The 17,202-nt window shown below is 45.9% G+C and overlaps 1 protein-coding gene across 1 annotated transcript in view; it reads left to right on the top strand.

The window, feature by feature from the left end:
- LOC101934772 (complement receptor type 1-like) overlaps nucleotides 1–17,202 on the top strand; it is a 48,718-nt gene extending 31,516 nt beyond the window's left edge. Inside the window, exons 29-37 of the mRNA XM_065591016.1 lie at nucleotides 356–538; nucleotides 1,939–2,115; nucleotides 3,324–3,506; nucleotides 4,226–4,408; nucleotides 4,950–5,132; nucleotides 12,203–12,232; nucleotides 13,289–13,364; nucleotides 15,175–15,259; nucleotides 16,424–17,202. Coding sequence (XP_065447088.1) covers nucleotides 356–538; nucleotides 1,939–2,115; nucleotides 3,324–3,506; nucleotides 4,226–4,408; nucleotides 4,950–5,132; nucleotides 12,203–12,232; nucleotides 13,289–13,364; nucleotides 15,175–15,256 — 1,097 coding nt within the window. The 3' untranslated portion in view covers nucleotides 15,257–15,259; nucleotides 16,424–17,202. The remainder of the gene's footprint in view (nucleotides 1–355; nucleotides 539–1,938; nucleotides 2,116–3,323; nucleotides 3,507–4,225; nucleotides 4,409–4,949; nucleotides 5,133–12,202; nucleotides 12,233–13,288; nucleotides 13,365–15,174; nucleotides 15,260–16,423) is intronic.

The raw sequence follows: 17,202 nt of genomic DNA, 5'->3' as shown, positions 1-17,202 counted from the left end.
CCAAAAATTTAAACCAGATCTCCAAGTCCCGAGCCAGAACTTTACCCACAAGAGCCTCACAGGATTATAGGCATATGTGAGGGGGATTGTACAGAGGACACTTTTTGAGGAGAGAATACTTGTAAAGTTGCTATGAAGTGACCTACGCTGTGACCAGTGTATCTCCATCTCCTCCCAGGGTGGCCTCCACATTTCCCACAACAATCTGTAGTTTCAAGTAGGAGTAATATAGGCTAGTACAACAAGTGACATGGAAAATGTTGAAAGCCTAAACAAGGCTTGAGAGCTGTGTAGGGTAGAGATATTTTTTTTCTTTCTCTCTGGCCCTGTTTCAGCTAAAGCGTTTCTTTTTCAGAGGTTAGTTGCCCAGCCCCACAAATCCAGAATGGAAGAAGAGTATCTGGTGACAGACATGTCTATTCATATAAAGACAGTGTTACCTTTGAGTGTGATCCCGGCTACACCATGAAGGGTCACAGTCTGAGTCAGTGCCAAACTGATGACACGTGGGATCCACCTTTGCCCGTCTGTGAACCAGGCAAGTGTCAAAACTCTGATTTGTTCGTATTATTCATCTAGAAACAGGTTTCCCTTTTGTCTCATCTGTGAGGATCTCCAACAATAACCCAGTCTGGATCTGTCCTGCCTTATGCTCACCTCAAATCAAGAGACTTGACAGACTGGTTTGAGGGGAGAGGTGGACGGTCCCAATGGTTAGGAACACACCCAGAGAATAAGAAATGAACCAGGTTGGGGGCAGTGGGGATGCCAGGTGAGTAACTTTGTCCCTTCTGTTTGCTGCAATCCTTGTGCTTTCCCACAACGCATTTGGAAGTTATGATTCCTCAAACTGCACCAGCTGTGAGAAGTGACCCAAGTTGGCAAGAGCTGTGGGTCTGCCTGAGGGTAATTTCTGTATCTTAAAGGTGAAAGCAGAGCATTTTTATCTTCCTCTGCTCAGGATCCTCATGTCTGTCCCATCTTGAAATGGGAACTGGAAGTGATTTAGAAGATGATATTCAATAACTTCTTGGTCCACCACAGCTTTTGCAGGTACTTCTGCTTCCTCTGCTGAATTTCACTATTTTTATCAGTTATGAGCAGGCTTTCCAGTAACTACACTCACATTTCACTCTTCCTTTGGAGGTAGATGATGACCTTCTAGTTTCCACATGCTGAATAATTATGAACTAACTTTTGTTTTCCCCCCTGACAGTAGTCTTGCAGTCAAGCTCTTTTCTATAATGGGGTGAGACAAGATTGTTACAAATGAGTAAAAGATTCAGAAAAGCAACAGGCCATTAGGGTTTGCACTGTAATACATTAAATAATGAGCCTAAATTGTCCAGTGATTTTTTGGTTGTCCAACTTGTGATGCTTAAAGGAGCCTGATATTTTTTTTCTGGGTGGTGGGTGTCTGTAAATTACCGTTGTGATCCTGATTTCTCCCTTTTTGGGGAGGCATCATTTAATTGTACAGCATCTGGAGCATGGAGCAACCCCCACCCTCAATGTGAAGGTGCGTTTCTGTTCTGTTTGCTGCTTCCCTCTGCCTCGCTCGGTGCGTCAGACACGCAAAAGGATTTAAATAGAGACCATAAGAACTTTGAGACAAGCCACCATTTCAGCAAATTCCACAGCTGGGGACTAAACTTCAAGTGAGACAAACGAGCCAAAGTCACTGTTGGCAAGAGGAGCTCCTTTAACTTCAGTGGCATTGCATTCACTCGTACCAGTGGTGAATGTTTCTGTGTGTGCAGCTGGGTAATGTTCATGCTGAAAGAATTGACACAGGTGACAAGAGGACGTCAGAGTGTAGAAATAGTTATGAAAGTGAAGTAAAAGACTTGTCAAAGGAAATGGCTCACTGGGTAAACTGCCCATTCCATCCCACATGTGTGGTAGAGTCTAAAGAGTTTGTTATGCTTTTCCTTTCAGCCACGTGCGTAAGCCCAGAACTGGAGAATGGAAGAACAAATGGGGTACAGCCTGCCTACAGACCGAGAGACATCGTTGTGTTTGAATGTGACCCTGGTTACACCTTGAGCGGCAGCCCCGAGACTCAGTGCCAAGATGATGGTAGATGGGATCCTCCTGTCCCTGTCTGTGAAAGAAGTAAGTGTGACTAAGGCTTTGATGGTGGGTTATCTTTGATCCCATTGTGATGAGTAAGATCTGACAGGGCCAAAAGGACTGTGGGATTAGTTTGAGATCCGAAAAGGGAAATGCAAATATCTGTGTAGCTATCCCAGTGTTTCCCGTGCTCCTCTCCATAGTATCTGGGCTTTTCCACTCTCCAAAAAGATCCCTGAAGATAGGGGGAACGTAGACACATTCTGGGGGAATGCATGTCACCTGTGCTGCTGAGTGCTGCTGAGTTCCCCACGCTGGCCAAACAGGAAATGAAATTCAAAAGTTCCTGGGGCTTTTCTTGTGTACCTGGCTAGTGCATCTGAGTTCAAAGTGCTGTCCAGAGCGGTCACAATGGAGCATTCTGGGATAGCTCCTGGAGGCCAATACCTTCGAATTGCATCCATACTACCCCAAATTCGGCCCGGCGATGTCGATTTCAGCGCTAATCCCTTTGTCAGGGGAGGAGTACAGAAATTGATTTTAAGAGCCCTTTAAGTCGAAAAGACCGGCTTCATCGTGTGGATGGGTGCAGGGTTAAATTGATGTAATGCTGCTAAATTCGACCTAAACTCGTAGTGTAGACCAGGGCTAAGGCTTTGATGGTGGGTTATCTTTGATCCCATTGCATTGAGTAAGATCTGGCAGGGCTGAGTATGGAGGCCTAAAGGACTGTGGGATTGGTTTGTGATCTGAAAAGGGAAATGCAAATATCTGTGTAGCTATCCCAGTGTTTCCCATGCTCCTCTCCATAGTATATGGGCTTTTCCACTCTCCAAATGATCCCTGAAGAACTGAGTCCTCGTCAACTTTGTCGCCTTAACCCCCCTCCCAAGATAAGGGAACTTAGAGAAGGCCCCAACCAAGCAACCAATAAATTATCTGAAAGTGGCAGCATTTCCATTGCAAACACAAAATATACAGTGGAAGTAGCTATTGGAGCCTTACTAAGATGGCTGGGAACATGTCTGTGGGTATCAAGAAACATGACTGACTCATCACGCTATATAGGTATTCGGGGGGGATATGAATGAGGTGGAGGGGTTGGAGGTAGGTAGCTTTACCCTTGGTGTGCATTAGCCTCACTGCTGTTGTGTTGGGCATGATTCAATATGTGCATGAGGATCTTTTCCCTTCTATAGATGAGCCTGCATGAGCTCTTGTGCAATTAAGACTCTCTTCCCTCCCTGTAGTGCTGCAGTGTTCCTCTCCTCCAGCCATCACCAATGGGAATCCCAGCGTCCAGGCCTCGGCAGTGTTCACCACTGGAATGTCTGTAAATTACAGCTGTGAGCCCGGCTACTTCCTAACTGGGCAGGCATCTATTTATTGTACAGCATCCGGAACGTGGAGCCCTCCCCCCCCTCGGTGTGAAGGTGTGTTTATGTTCTGTTACCTAGAAGCTCCTACCACAGGATTTAACATGAAAGACGAGCTCACCAGTGCAACGGAATTAATGGCAGGGAATTAATGCTCCATTTAATTAGACACATGGTGAAATAAATGCTTTTGAAAATAAAGGCACTGAATCCACACTCTGCACTCCTACGTGCGTGTGAACAGATAAACACCCACAGGAAAATATTTTATAAAGTGTCTGTCTGAAACCCTAGGCACACTTGACATGAATTACAAACACTAGAAACGAATATCCACGCTACCCTCACACACACAGGCAGACAGAGAGATCTCTGCCTCCAATCTCTACCCTTGCTACACGCTGAGCGAACAGAAAAGATTTGCAGTGTGTGTCCTAAAGGCAAAAGGCCTGTACTGTTTAACGCCTAGTGCAAGGAGTAGGCGCCAAATTGAGGGTCCCTCACAGGGAGCTCTTCCGCCAGCCCTGCTCTCTCTGTCACTGAAAGGGAACAATCTGTGGCCTCTATTCACCATGAGAAGAGCAGTATAGTACCCTGTGGAATGTGGTTTTAGACAGGCTAGCACTAAAGTGTTTGCATTTTAGAGGTTAAGAGCAACACCATAAACTCTCCCCAGAAACTGGTAGGGAGCCAATGCAGAGCACAGGTGCCAAGCACCCACTGAACAGCACTGCTTGCCGGGCAGGCTGACGCCTTCTGCACCTTTTCAATTTCAGAGGTTCTCTGCATCACCCCAGAAATCCAGCATGGAAGAAAAGTAGCTGCACGTGGTCCTGTCTATAGACCCAGGGACATAGTTAGGTTTCAATGTGATCCTGGCTACACCCTGAATGGCAACCGTCAGATTCGGTGCCGAAATGACAGAACCTGGGATCTTCCTGTTCCAGTCTGCATACAGGGTAAGTGTGAATCAGGGTTGACCGCTGAGTAACTGAGATGATCAATATCTGGTAGGGTTGTGCCTGGAGGCTAAAAAATAAACGTCCTTTGAATCCTGGGGTCACTTTTCAGCTGTGAATGGGGAAAATACAAATATCCACCTACCCTCTTATCTCTTGACTGTGCTCGTCACTGTGATAGCTGATCGCCTGCATCCTGCTCTGTCCTCTTGACAGCCAGAGATCTAGCAATGCTCTGTCTCACTGAGCGTCCTAACGGTGTGAATGGAAACACAAATCAACAAAATTCATCCCCCTCTCAACAAATTCTATTTTGGATTCTTAAGGGAGTCAAGAGAAATTTGTAGGAACAGAAAAATAGCAGATTGGGAAAAGATTGGGGGGATCTAGATAGGTGATATTTAATCTTTTTTGGATGTGTTGCATCACTGGTGGAATGGAGGGTTTGACATAACACATGCATCCTGGGCTTTTCCCCTTCCTGCAGACCAGCCTATTTTAAGCTGTTCTTAAACAGGATTCTTCCCCTCTCCCCCGTTAGCGTTGCGGTGTCCCCCACCTCCGGTCATTGTCAAAGGGAAGCACAATGCCAAGCCATTGGCAACTTTCCCCAGTGGAACATACGTGAACTACAGCTGTGAACCCGGCTACGCCCTCCGTGGAGAGGCTTCGATCTATTGTACCACGTCTGAAACTTGGAGCCACCCTTCTCCTCTATGTGAAGGTGAATGCATTTTTGGTTGGCTTCTTCCCTTTTGTGGTGACGACGCAGGAAACAGAACGCCAGGTTTGTTGGTAGCCAGAGAGCTTTACAAGCCTCTTGCAAAAAGCCTCCCAGGAAAACTTTCCTGGGGTTTTTATTTCTCTCCTTACTTTGTTTACAACACTTCTTAGTGGTTACATTCTTGCGCATAGAAAAGCCAGGCAGTATACATGCACATAAGATAACGAACCCATCTCTTGAGCGCGTGAACACCAGCTGCGAGGGTACAATCAAATCAGCCAAATAAGTTTCCCAAACACAAACGCTGGATTGAAGGTCACTCCTGCCTCGTAGCCATGGGAGCAGTTTGCCGTTCTTCAAGGCTTGTGATTAGGGAGCAACACATTCCTACATCCCCCCCTATTTTATTATATATGCGATGTTTAGACAAAGCACCTTCGCAGGGTAGCATACACAATGTCACTAGATTGGGTAAACATTAAACAAAGCAGCAAAATGAAACACCAAAAACCAAAACTAAGACCCCATACTATAAAAGGGTCCTTATCCACTCTAAGGATAGCTATGACTAGATATAATTCCACCAAGGAGGAAAAACGTCCTGGCGGATGGCTTAAGCATAACCTTTCAGCATATCAATTTGCTATTACATGCGGTTACTATTATCAGTAAGCTTAAAACAACACATTTCTTTCACTGTCTCACACCCCAGATGTTGCTGGGTGGTTTGCAGACAGGAACAAGGCAAGTACTTAACAGACCTTGCATTTTCGGGGCAACGGCCAGGCAGAAATCAGATTGATTCAATACTTGTGCCAGGTGGACCCAAATGTCTTGTAATGTGGTGTCATTAACATACACACAGCTGTCATTAACTTGAAAAAGTAAGTGTCCTGTCAGGTGTAATCTCAGGAGCACTGACTAAAATTAACTGGGCATACTAGGTAGTTTAATTTCCCAGATGTTTTGGTGAATTACTCAATCCCACATGCATCTTCTCCATGGATCCGGCAGGATTTGGTATGTGGGAGGCCACACCCCCTTTACCGGTCCATATGCTTGGAAGGAGCACTAAGAACGTCTGCACTTCCACCCAGAAAGTCTCCAAGTATGTCTTCATGGCCACAGATCAGATGGTACTCCTGATGTGTCTGTAAGGGCAGTGGGCCAAGCCTGAACATGCTAGATCCCACTGCAATGCCTTCCCAGCCTCAGTGATATTCAATACCATCTCTGTCAGCAACTTCTGGGTCATTGTCTGTATTTTGATGTGTTACAGGGGTAATAGTGTAATAGAGGAGATGGCAGGGGCAATGGCAACAAGGTGCCTTTGGTACTTATCATTTAAAATCCAATTAGGGAAGGCAATACATACTGAAGGACTTATCCAAAACACAGGGCGCAGCCTGTAGAATAAACCCCAAAATCCAATCAATACCACGTTCCCAAGCATGGGTTCCACAAATTTCTTCCTGCCAGTGTATAATTCTTTGTTTCTTCACCAGGGTCAGTTTTTAATGTCTCTTGTAGTCAGGAATTCCTGGACTTTGTGGTTTCAAGGAAGCAAGTGTTCCTTCTTCTCTTTTCCTGAAACAGTGTGGTTTAGCATCATACAGGGGAGAGGTTACTAGCACATCACCCTGTAATGGTTTTGCTTTTTCTGGAAAAATTCAGAGCAACAGTAGGTCTGTCAGTGGACAAGGGAGAGGTTACTAGCGCTTCACCTTGTCTTTTTTTCCATTTTCCTGCTGTCCAGAAGGCACAGCCGAGCTAGAAGGAGAAATAGGCTTATCATTAGTCAAAAGGTCCTCCTGAGGTGGAGGGGTCTTTTTGCAGTAAAAAGCATGGGTCCAGGCAGGTAGTCCTTGGCACTTCACAGCGGTGTTGGTGGTTAACAGGACTTGGAAAGAGCCTTTCCAGCATGGAGCCAAACCAGTCTTTCGTTGATGGACTTTACATAGACTCAGTCTCCTGGTTTCAATGAATGGCAGGGGTGCTAGGGTCTTTGGGTAGCACTTCTCTACCTGTGAGAAAAGAAACCTAACACATTTCATTAATGCCTGGCAGTGTTTTGCAAATCTCATAGTTGCTCGGGCACATTTAAGCCCCCCCTTGTCTTGGGGGTCAGCCAAGTTTTGGCTGTGGCCTTGGATGAGCCTGCAAGCTGTATTTTCCTCTCAATTAACTCATTCTGTGCTTTTTCCTCTTCTCTCTTTCTCGGCTTCTTTTAACCTACAAAGGAAACCTTCACTCTTCCAGTAAAATAACTTTATTACAGAGCTTTGGAGCAACAAACCGGGACAAGCACACCCACTTTTGAGGAGTGCACTCGGTACAACCTCAGGTGTCTAATTGCTTTCCTCCCTCCCCAGCCCTCTGGCTAGAAATCTGAGGTAGCCAGAAGGATCCCATGGGCAATATGGGGAGTGGGTTAACCCTCCATGTCCTTGCTTCCAAAGACTGTTGGTATGCAATTCTTAACAACAATTTTTGCCATAAAACACAAAAATAATCCCTATTGTTCCAGTAAATGCATGGTACATTGAATGCTGTTTAACTGGCATCCGTTTTCTCTAATGATCTGAAAAACAAAAGAACAGAGGTCTACCCCTTCTGGGCAGTCAGTCATTGCTTAAAATGTTTCCTTGTATTTGTTCATAGGCAGCCCAGATTTCAGTGGCTTCTACCTTATTAGTTAGAAACTTGCATTAATACAAATGCTTTCTGGCTTGCTTCCAAATCCAAAGCTATCTACAGCTTAAAGATTTTTACTTAAAAGGGACACAATTAGCTTTCCCAGTCTTTTGATTGCCTTTTACTTCTAACTCCTGCTTTCAAACACACAGTGATCTGAACAAGACAACACAACCTATATTGGTAGGTTTGCATTTCCTTTACCTCTGCTACAATATACACTGCACATATTCTGGGGGAAAGCGGCCACTGCGCAACCCATACGGGCTCGTCAGTGAGCCAACGGAGGGGGAGGGCCGTACGCCTAATCCTCAATATGGATGTTGGCAGTTAAAGCAGTTCCCCTGAGGCTTCTGCCCCTTGTGCAGGGCAGCTGTCAGCAGGGCCATCTGATGGGTTTGAGTGCCTACATCAGTACACGCCTGCAGCAACTCCGCCAGGGTCGAAGGACTTAGAGGACTCGCTCGCAGCGGGGACCCTGCGAAACGCGCGACGGGCACACTGGCCAATGATGGGAAAAGCTACCCGGGGCGTGCCCACCGCCTGCTCGGGGATGCTCGAAAACTGCCCTGTGCCATATAACTGCTCAGCAAGATAAGCCCCCCCACCTTGTGCTGCTGCCGCAAGCGCCTCTCGCTGGTACTCGCTGTCCCACACAACGTATTGCACGGCAGACAGCACCATGCGACACATGTCTTTCCAATCTTGGGGGAGCAAGTGATAACCGTTAGCCACACCTTTCAAGATCCCCCGGAGCTCGTGCAGAACCGAGTAGGGGAGAGCCTCCCAGTCCACTACTCGCCCCCCGTTTCCATTATCCCGCCTAGAGACGGGGAACGCCTCGAACCCACAGCTTAATTCCTTGTCGGTCAAGAGACCGGCCTCGAGCACCGGCTGCACCGCCGCGGCGACAGCGCCCCCCGCCCGACCGGTAGGCATGGGGGCGCCGCCACGGGCGGCGGCGCAGGGGGGGTCAGCTGCGGGCAGGAGGGGGGTGGCCCATCACCTGGGGGCAAAGGGGAAACCGGCTTAAGGCCGTCGGGGCCGAACCCCTCCAGCGCCTCCTTACAACGCTGCCAGAGCAGCAGGTGCTGAACTGGGGCACGGGGTTCACTATACAAGGTGATCCCAATCCGTATCCAATCAAAAAGCTGTAATGACCCGCAGTACGGATACCAGGGGCACTGGCGATCTATTTCCCTTAGAAGGTCCTCAATATGAGCGACCGAGACAACGACACATGATCGCTGCCTTATAATCTTTTGTAACTCTCTTGCGTGCTCCTTCTGGGCACTGGAAAGTCCCCCCCCCCATACTCACGAATAAGGGGCGGCAAACGGCCGCGGGGTGCACTCGGCATATCCAGCCGGTGAGTAGAGGGGTATCACGTCTGGGTCACCAGCTGTGGTGACGACGCAGGAAACAGAACGCCAGGTTTGTTGGTAGCCAGAGAGCTTTACAAGCCTCTTGCAAAAAGCCTCCCAGGAAAACTTTCCTGGGGTTTTTATTTCTCTCCTTACTTTGTTTACAACACTTCTTAGTGGTTACATTCTTGCGCATAGAAAAGCCAGGCAGTATACATGCACATAAGATAACGAACCCATCTCTTGAGCGCGTGAACACCAGCTGCGAGGGTACAATCAAATCAGCCAAATAAGTTTCCCAAACACAAACGCTGGATTGAAGGTCACTCCTGCCTCGTAGCCATGGGAGCAGTTTGCCGCGCCCGTGGGCTGGCGATTCGGGAGCTATGCATCCCTACACCCTTTGGCTGTAGGTGTGTCAGTCACTCTTTGCTCTTGTCACTTTTAAGTGAATATAATTACACCCAGAGCTGTCCCCTTGGGTATGGAGAATCGGGGTGACTGTTCCTGGCCCTGTACTTTGGGGGGGCCCCGCAGACTGGTGCGATTGGCCCGGCATGGTCAGTCCCACCCCTCTAGAGATGGCCCTGACTACACCTAAAAAACCTGCAATCTCATCTTCTGCAATTTACTTTCCTCCTCTTCTTGAAATATTGTTTTTGCTGACCTTTATTTCAGAGTTCAGATGTGCATTCCCAGAAGTTCAAGGTGGCAAGAAGGCAGTAGTGGGAACTACATATCGATTTGGAACTAATGTTCCAAACTAATGTAGCAAGCCTAACAATAGATGGTGAATATTTGATTTTTATTCCCTGTGTTAGGTTTCCACCTAGTGGTCAAATGAAAATAGAAGTTGAAATGAGATTTGCCCTTTGCAGAATCTGCAACACAAATCCCTGTCTATTCTGAGGCCTGCTTTACACAGAGATTTCCAACACTAGACGGGTCTTTTTTTAAACCCAATTTAGTAAAACCAGTGCAAGTTTGTGTGCAGACAAGATAAAATGTTTCTTTGGCTGCGTAGACAGTACCTATCTAGGATAGAAAAGAGATTGTATGTAAGGTTTTCAAATTTTTATTTGAACAAAGCTACACGGTTACACAAAATGAACTCGGTGTGTATATGTCTCCTGACTATATCTGCATCAATTGTTTCATGACACATACAATAAAAAGACTAATACCTGGTCTCCCCCACACAGTTGCAAGGGCTTAACTAAAGGTGCTATTTTTTTTTAAAGCAGATTTAATCATACTAGTGCAACTTTGTGTGTGGGCACTCAAAGCAATTCCAACCTGGCTTATATCAATTTAGCCTGCACCTATAAATTATGAATGCAAGCTAAACTAGTATAAGAATTTTCAGATATAAGCGTGCCCACACGGAGGCTTGCACCCGGTTAACTAAATTGATTTAAAGTCTGATTTAACTTAAACCAGTGTGATTTTTGTGTGTAGACAGGCCCTAAATATGGGAAGGTAAAAAGCAAATTCTCTCAACTTGAGGCCTGTCTAAAATATAATATGATGTCCTAATATGGTTTGAGTGTATGTAGAGAACACCAATCAGTGTTATAACCATGGCTTTTGTTTTGCTGTGCTGATTGGCTCCCCAAGGGGAGCTTTTCATGACAGTTATGTTATTCTGTGTAAAACTCACTGCATTTAGGTTGGAGTTTTCTAAATATGCCTTCTAGGGTTACCATCCGTCCGGGTTTCCCCGGACATGTCCGGCTTTTTCAGTGTTAAATGGCCATCCGGGGGGGATTTCTAATCAAGTAGAAATGTCCGGGATTTCCCCCTTCCCCTCCTGCGGAGTGCGGCGCGGCTGATTGGACGCCTGGCCTGATTGAAAGCCGCTCGCAGCCACTAGGGCCTCTAGCAGCCAGAGTCCCTCCCCCTCCCCCGCTCCCTCCTCCCCCACAGAGCAGCGGGGCTGTGTTTGATTCCATGTGGAGCCTGCATTTCTCCCTCTGCCGGGTGAGTGGGGGGAGCAGGGCAGGCAGCGGAGGGGGAGGTGTGTGTAGAGGCTGCAGGGGCAGGAGGTGCAGAGGCTGCAGGGCGAGTGGGGGGCAGGAGGCGCAGAGGCTGCAGGGCGAGTGGGGAGCAGGGGGGCACAGAGGCTGCAGGGGCGGGGGGGGCAGAGGCTGCAGGGCGAGTGGGGAGCAGGGGGCACAGAGGCTGCAGGGGCGGGGGGGTGCAGAGGCTGCAGGGCGAGTGGGGAGCAGGGGGCACAGAGGCTGCAGGGGAGGGGGGGTGCAGAGGCTGCAGGGTGAGGAGGAGCAGGGCAGGCAAGCAAGGGCATAGAGGCTGTAAGGGCTGCGAGGCGAGTGGGGAGCAGGAAAGCACTTAGCAACCCCAAACCAAGATCAGAGCGGGAGGGAGGAGGGGGAATGCGGGGTGCTCAGAGGAGGGGGCAGAGTTGGGGCAGGGACTTTGGGGAAGGGGTTGGAATGGGGGCGGAGAAGGGGTGGGGTTGAGGCGGGGCCGGGGGGTGGGGAAGGGGCAGAGTTGGGGCGGGACCGGGGCCCCGTGGAGTGTCCTCTTTTTTAAATGTTTGAATATGGTAACCCTACCTTAGTCTTTACTTTAAATTTTCTCCTTATCAGTAAAAGGCAGTTCTGTAAGCAACAACTTTGTCCTGTCAGCTTAATTCAGTGTGTGTGTGACGTGCTCCCAAGACCCTCACAGTTGATATGTGGTTGATTTAGCAGGTGAACTGAAAGAGATTCTCTCTTGCTCAGCCACTCAGTACTGTGCTGAGCTTTCTCCTGTGCTGGCAGAGACAATTGGGTTACAGTGGTTTATCTCCCTTTAAAAGTTGCAAGGGCCTTTCTATGGGGAGGACTTTTAATAAATGTTGCTTTCTAGCTCTCGCCAATAAAATCTGTAACATGCCTGAGATACAAAAAATGTTTGGATAAATATTTTTTGAAGAAATCATGTGGCTGTGATTCCTCTTTCATATTCTAGTAGTTCAATTTTTTTTCTCCCTTCTTTCCCCCATTTTAGGTTCCTATAACTTCATCTCAGGAGTCCTCGGTAAGTAGTTTACTAAAAAGACTTGGGGTCAGATTCACAGCTGGGGTAGATAGACAGATAGATGCTGATTTACCCTAGTTGAACATCTGGCCCATTGTTTCTAAATCTTCTTCATAGAGTCAGTTTCCCAGCTTTCAAACCTTTGCTTCTCTACAAGACTGCATGTGAACCAGGAAAAGTACAGTACCTCCATCATCAGACTCTTTAACAACCTCACTTCCTGGTGGAGTTCCCTATGGTTTGAGATTCCATTGCCTAGAAACCAACAACTATTTTATGTCCAAAAACCGTATGCACCAAAGCCACTTGGACTAAGATTTTTGTCAGCTTTGTCAGCATTCTTCAATTTTGCTGCAGGGCTTCCTCTAGAGCACCTGGCACAGGTCTGGTCTACACTAAAATATTAGCTCGGTTTCACTGTCAGTAAGGGGTGTGAAAAATCCGCACCTGAATGGAGTTGGTAAGCCGACCTACGTCCCTGCATAGACAGTGCAAGATCAATGGAAGAATTCTGCCATTGACCTGCTACCACCTTTTGGGGAGTAAATTACTTACGCAAATGGGATAGGTAGCGTCTACACTAACGCGCTACAGCGGCGCAGTAGCTTGGGTTTTTCATATACTAGAACATAGTTGATCTCCTCATTTCAAGTAGTCTGAAGAGCTCTAGGTTTTAGACAGTGGGTTGTAAATGGTGACCCATTTGTGCATGAAGTAAATCTCCTTTTGCTTGTGCCACTACGAATCCACATATTATATTTAAACACGAATAGATGGTCTTATTCACAGTGAACTTTTTGAATGCAGTAATGTTATGTTTTTGCCTAAAGATCAAAACCTGAGAAGAGTACAATATGAAATGTTAACTTTGTAAACACAGACAATAACTCAGGATTCAGAAACCCTTGTGGTACAGTTAGAGGAATGCCGTCACCTCTTAACTTTGTTTGGGATTTTGTGAGTTAATTATAAATCTGCAAAGGCCAATAATATTATTTCTGTGTTTCATAAGCCCATTTGTCCGACTAATTTAGTTCTCTCCTTGTTGTCTCTCAGGGATCGTAGGTGGCGTACTGCTGCTTCTCCTGGTTACCATCATTATCTGGAGGATTTTGTCTACGCAGAAAGCAGGGTGAGGGATTTTTCTAAATTTCCATTCATTTCAATATGTGTATGAACTGTTCTTTGGTTCCACCATTCAATGCTGGCCAAACATTTCATTAAAAGAATCATGATCTCCATATGCAACAATGGGGCAAAAGAAATAGGTAATCACTAGTGTAATTTTGTGAGTCTGCAGGTGGTGATAGTTTAGTGTTCTTCACATACCAATCTTTATATATAATATTTAAAAAACTTCTTTCCCTCCTAGTCTCTTTGCTCTGGAAGAAGCATTATTATAATGTATTTTTACAAAAATAAACAAACCCAAAACATTCTTTTCTGTCACCAGGATATTAGCATGATACAAAGAAATGATGGATTTTTCCCATTTAGATCCAAAAAGAATTTTTTTTTTTTGCTTCTCTGTAATATACTAACATTTGAAAAGAGGAGAAAAGAGATGTAAAGGGTTTGTTTCCCCTTTTTCCCCTGCTGCTTTTTTACCTTTGAAATATCAGCGATGTAACATGGTTCTCTCAAGTTTTGTTGGAAGACTTTCTGGGACTAGGAATGGAAGTGGTTTTGAGAATGTGTATTGTGAACCCTCAAACTTTAATTGCAGGGGCAGAAGGTGTTTAAAAATTATGAAAAAACAAAAACCCTTTCTCTCCCTTCTCCAAACTGTCAGAGGTTAGACTTAAATAGTTGTAAACAAAGTGTCTTAAAGAGTCTGGTCCAAAATCCTTTCCCCTCTCTCACTTGCTCTATGTTCAGTTTCTTGCGATGTCCTACGGTAGCCTTATTTTCTTCTTTGAGTGATTGCTCCTGTGTATTCCGCAGTAGGTGTGCATGCTCGCCACGTGCACCGGTGCCGGAAGTTTTTCCCTTAGCAGTACCCGTAGTGGGGGAGCACTGCTGCAACCCCTGGAGTGGCGCCTCTATATCGCGCTATAAGGGGAGCTGCACACTCCCCCCACCCTCAGTTCCTTCTTGCCGCCAGTGAAGGTAGTCGGAACTTAGTGCTTCAGCTCTGCTGCAGCACTGCAAACCTTAGTAGTACAACTCTTCTTAGTAGTCTGAATGTCTAGTTAGTTGCCTGGCTCGGGGCATGCCCCGTGCCCCAGGCTTCAAGTCGTGCGACTCCTGTCGCAGTTCTATGCCCAGAAGCGATCCACGCTCAGTGTCTTCGCTGTCTGGGCGAGACTCACGTAAGTGAGCGTTGTAAAACTGCAGGTCGTTCAAACCAAGAACAAAACGCAAAGGAGATATCCGTCTCCGGGCCTTACTAATGGAGTTGGCATTGGCCCCGGCACCGGCATGCTGACCCGATCCAGCTCTGGGCGTGTCGTCGGTGCGCAGCGGTGCCCCATCAACTAGTCGGCACCGCTCCCCCGCTAAGGAGCAAGGGAAGACTCAGCGGTGCCAAGAAAACGATAGGGGTGAGGCCACACCTGAGTTGAGCAGCCCACGATCCCCCTCAGGATCCAGACCTCCGACTCATGCTGAGCGGAGTAGTCCGGTCCCGTCCGCGCGTGCCTCACCTGCGGTGAGGATACCATCGACGCCGGAGGCAGCGCAGGCAGCACGTGATATCCTGACCCTTCCGGTGCCGAGTGCGCCGCCTGAGATGGTAAATTAATTAATCTTGGTGTCCTCTGATGTTATCAGTGAAACCTCAAATATCTTCAGAACAACTTTCCAAACTTCAACAGCCATAAAACTCTGAAATTAGTTTTGAGTCTAAATATAAATTTACTTCCAGTCTCTCCTTTTAAAAGAAACTAAATAAGAGTTTTCCTTTGAAAATGTAACTTTTATTTTTCCTCTCCACCATTCAGCTATTACTATACACATGAAAACAACAAGAACCAGATGCCTTTGGTCCACATAACTGAACAAAAAAATTCATTTGCACCATAGCAGGTATGGGCTTATTTTAAACCACTTTCTTCAACATAAAAATGTCAAAATTGTGGTGAATGATATCAGCTCTAACTTACTGTAATGCAGATATTCAGACTGAGGCTTGAGAGCTGTAAGTGGCTCTTTAATGTGTCTCCTGTAGTTCTTTGCAGCACATAATATTAAAAGTTATTAACCAATCAGGATGCTTGTACTATGTTAGCCAATTACCAACTTGCACTGAGTTATTAACTTATTTACTGTGAGAATAATCATAATTTTCTATTACTGTGGCTCCTTTGGGTAATGATGATTGCTATTGGCTCCTGAACCACAGAGATCTGAATATTACTGCTCTAATGCAAAGACACTGTATGGTGAATGGAAAATTGACGACTTTTCTCCCAATCTTCTTGCTCCTCCGTTGCTTGAATAAAAATAGGGCCTGCTGTAACCACAAACACTTGTGGTTTGTCTAAGCTTTTGTTTGTAGCAAATGAGCAGATCACATTTGCAATGTCATACCCCATTTTTGGAAGCTAGAACAACAGAATCGGTTCTGAAGCATTACTTGCATATAATTGTGTTTCCATCTAGTACAAAGGAAGATGGAAATCATGGGTCAAATGTTACCTAGCTTTGAAACCATGTTTTGTTTGTAAAGTTGTGGGGAAATCTGCTCTCTATACAACGTACTTCTAACCACACTAGAAGAAGGCTCAAACAGTTCTTTGGGTCTGTCTGCTTAAATGCGTGTTGCGGTGGCTGCTCTGCTTACAGTTTAATCCGCATTTAGTCCTGTGGCTGTCACTGTCCATAATGCAAACCGACTTTTGCTGGTGTTGCTTCGCTTTAGAATGCTGACACTTAACACAATGGCACCAACAGCTATCTGCCTTTATCCTTCAAATATACCTACCACCTCATGAATGTGCATTATTCAGCATGAAATACAGTTTGACATGAACAAGTTTACAATGTGCTATTTATTTTGACTTGTTGTAAACAGATTTTTTTTTAAAGTAGGCTGATCTGAGAATCTTTCCCCAGGAAATGTAAAATTTTCAAAAAGATTACTTTTTGTCCAAGTGAAATTAATAAAATTGCAATAAAATGTTTCTAAACATTGGTAGGAGCATAGAAGAACCTAGTTTTCTTTTAACATTGGTGTATCCCTTTCTGCAGGCAGGAAACCGCTTCTCTTCATGGTCGAGGATTTTGCCTGGAGAACATGGAAGCATTTCCTTCCCCTTCTTTGTGGGTAATTTACCTTCTTGCAACCAAGTTCTCTAGGGGAAAATGCAAAGCCATAGCATATAGCGGACGTTGTTACTGCAGCTGCTTCCATTAGATGCTTATAGCAGTTGAGTTCATTAAGTTCAACTTTACACAGCACCAGACTGTAGCTTTTAGGCCTCCTTCCTGCCCTCCTGCTGTTTGTCCATGAAAATACCTTGCATGCGGACTTCTGAGATGAACAAGACACGCTGCAGCATCAAGGATGCTTACTCCTCAGATTATGCTCTGGCCTTCTTTCCCTTTCATGGAAATTCTTGTTTCTGAGCAGTTGACTAAGTAATCTGTCACCTGGAGGAGGAGAAGACAAGGGCTGCTGAGCCTGCCTTGATTAGAAACTGCAAGCACAAGACTCTGAACTTCCTCCTGAGCATGCTTCATTGACTGCCACAGCTGTCTTCTGGAAACGTTTGGGAAGGTTGTGTGTGTGTGAAAGGAACCTTCAATTTTGAGGAATTAATGGATTTTATAAAAGGGCTTCATGTTGCTCTTCACACACATAGCACTTAATGTCCTTCACCTTATAGCAGAGATACAATCAACTTCTTTTACAACCCTTTGTAATTTTTACCCCATTTTGCCTTCAATATTTAATTTTTTCTTCTTGGATCACTTACTTTAAAATAACTTAATAGGCATGAAACTACAGATTAAACTTTTTAAATACT

This window comes from Chrysemys picta, chromosome 4 (assembly GCF_011386835.1).
Source record: "Chrysemys picta bellii isolate R12L10 chromosome 4, ASM1138683v2, whole genome shotgun sequence".
Lineage (NCBI taxonomy): Eukaryota > Metazoa > Chordata > Testudines > Emydidae > Chrysemys > Chrysemys picta.
This window is presented reverse-complemented; position numbering and strand designations above follow the sequence as displayed.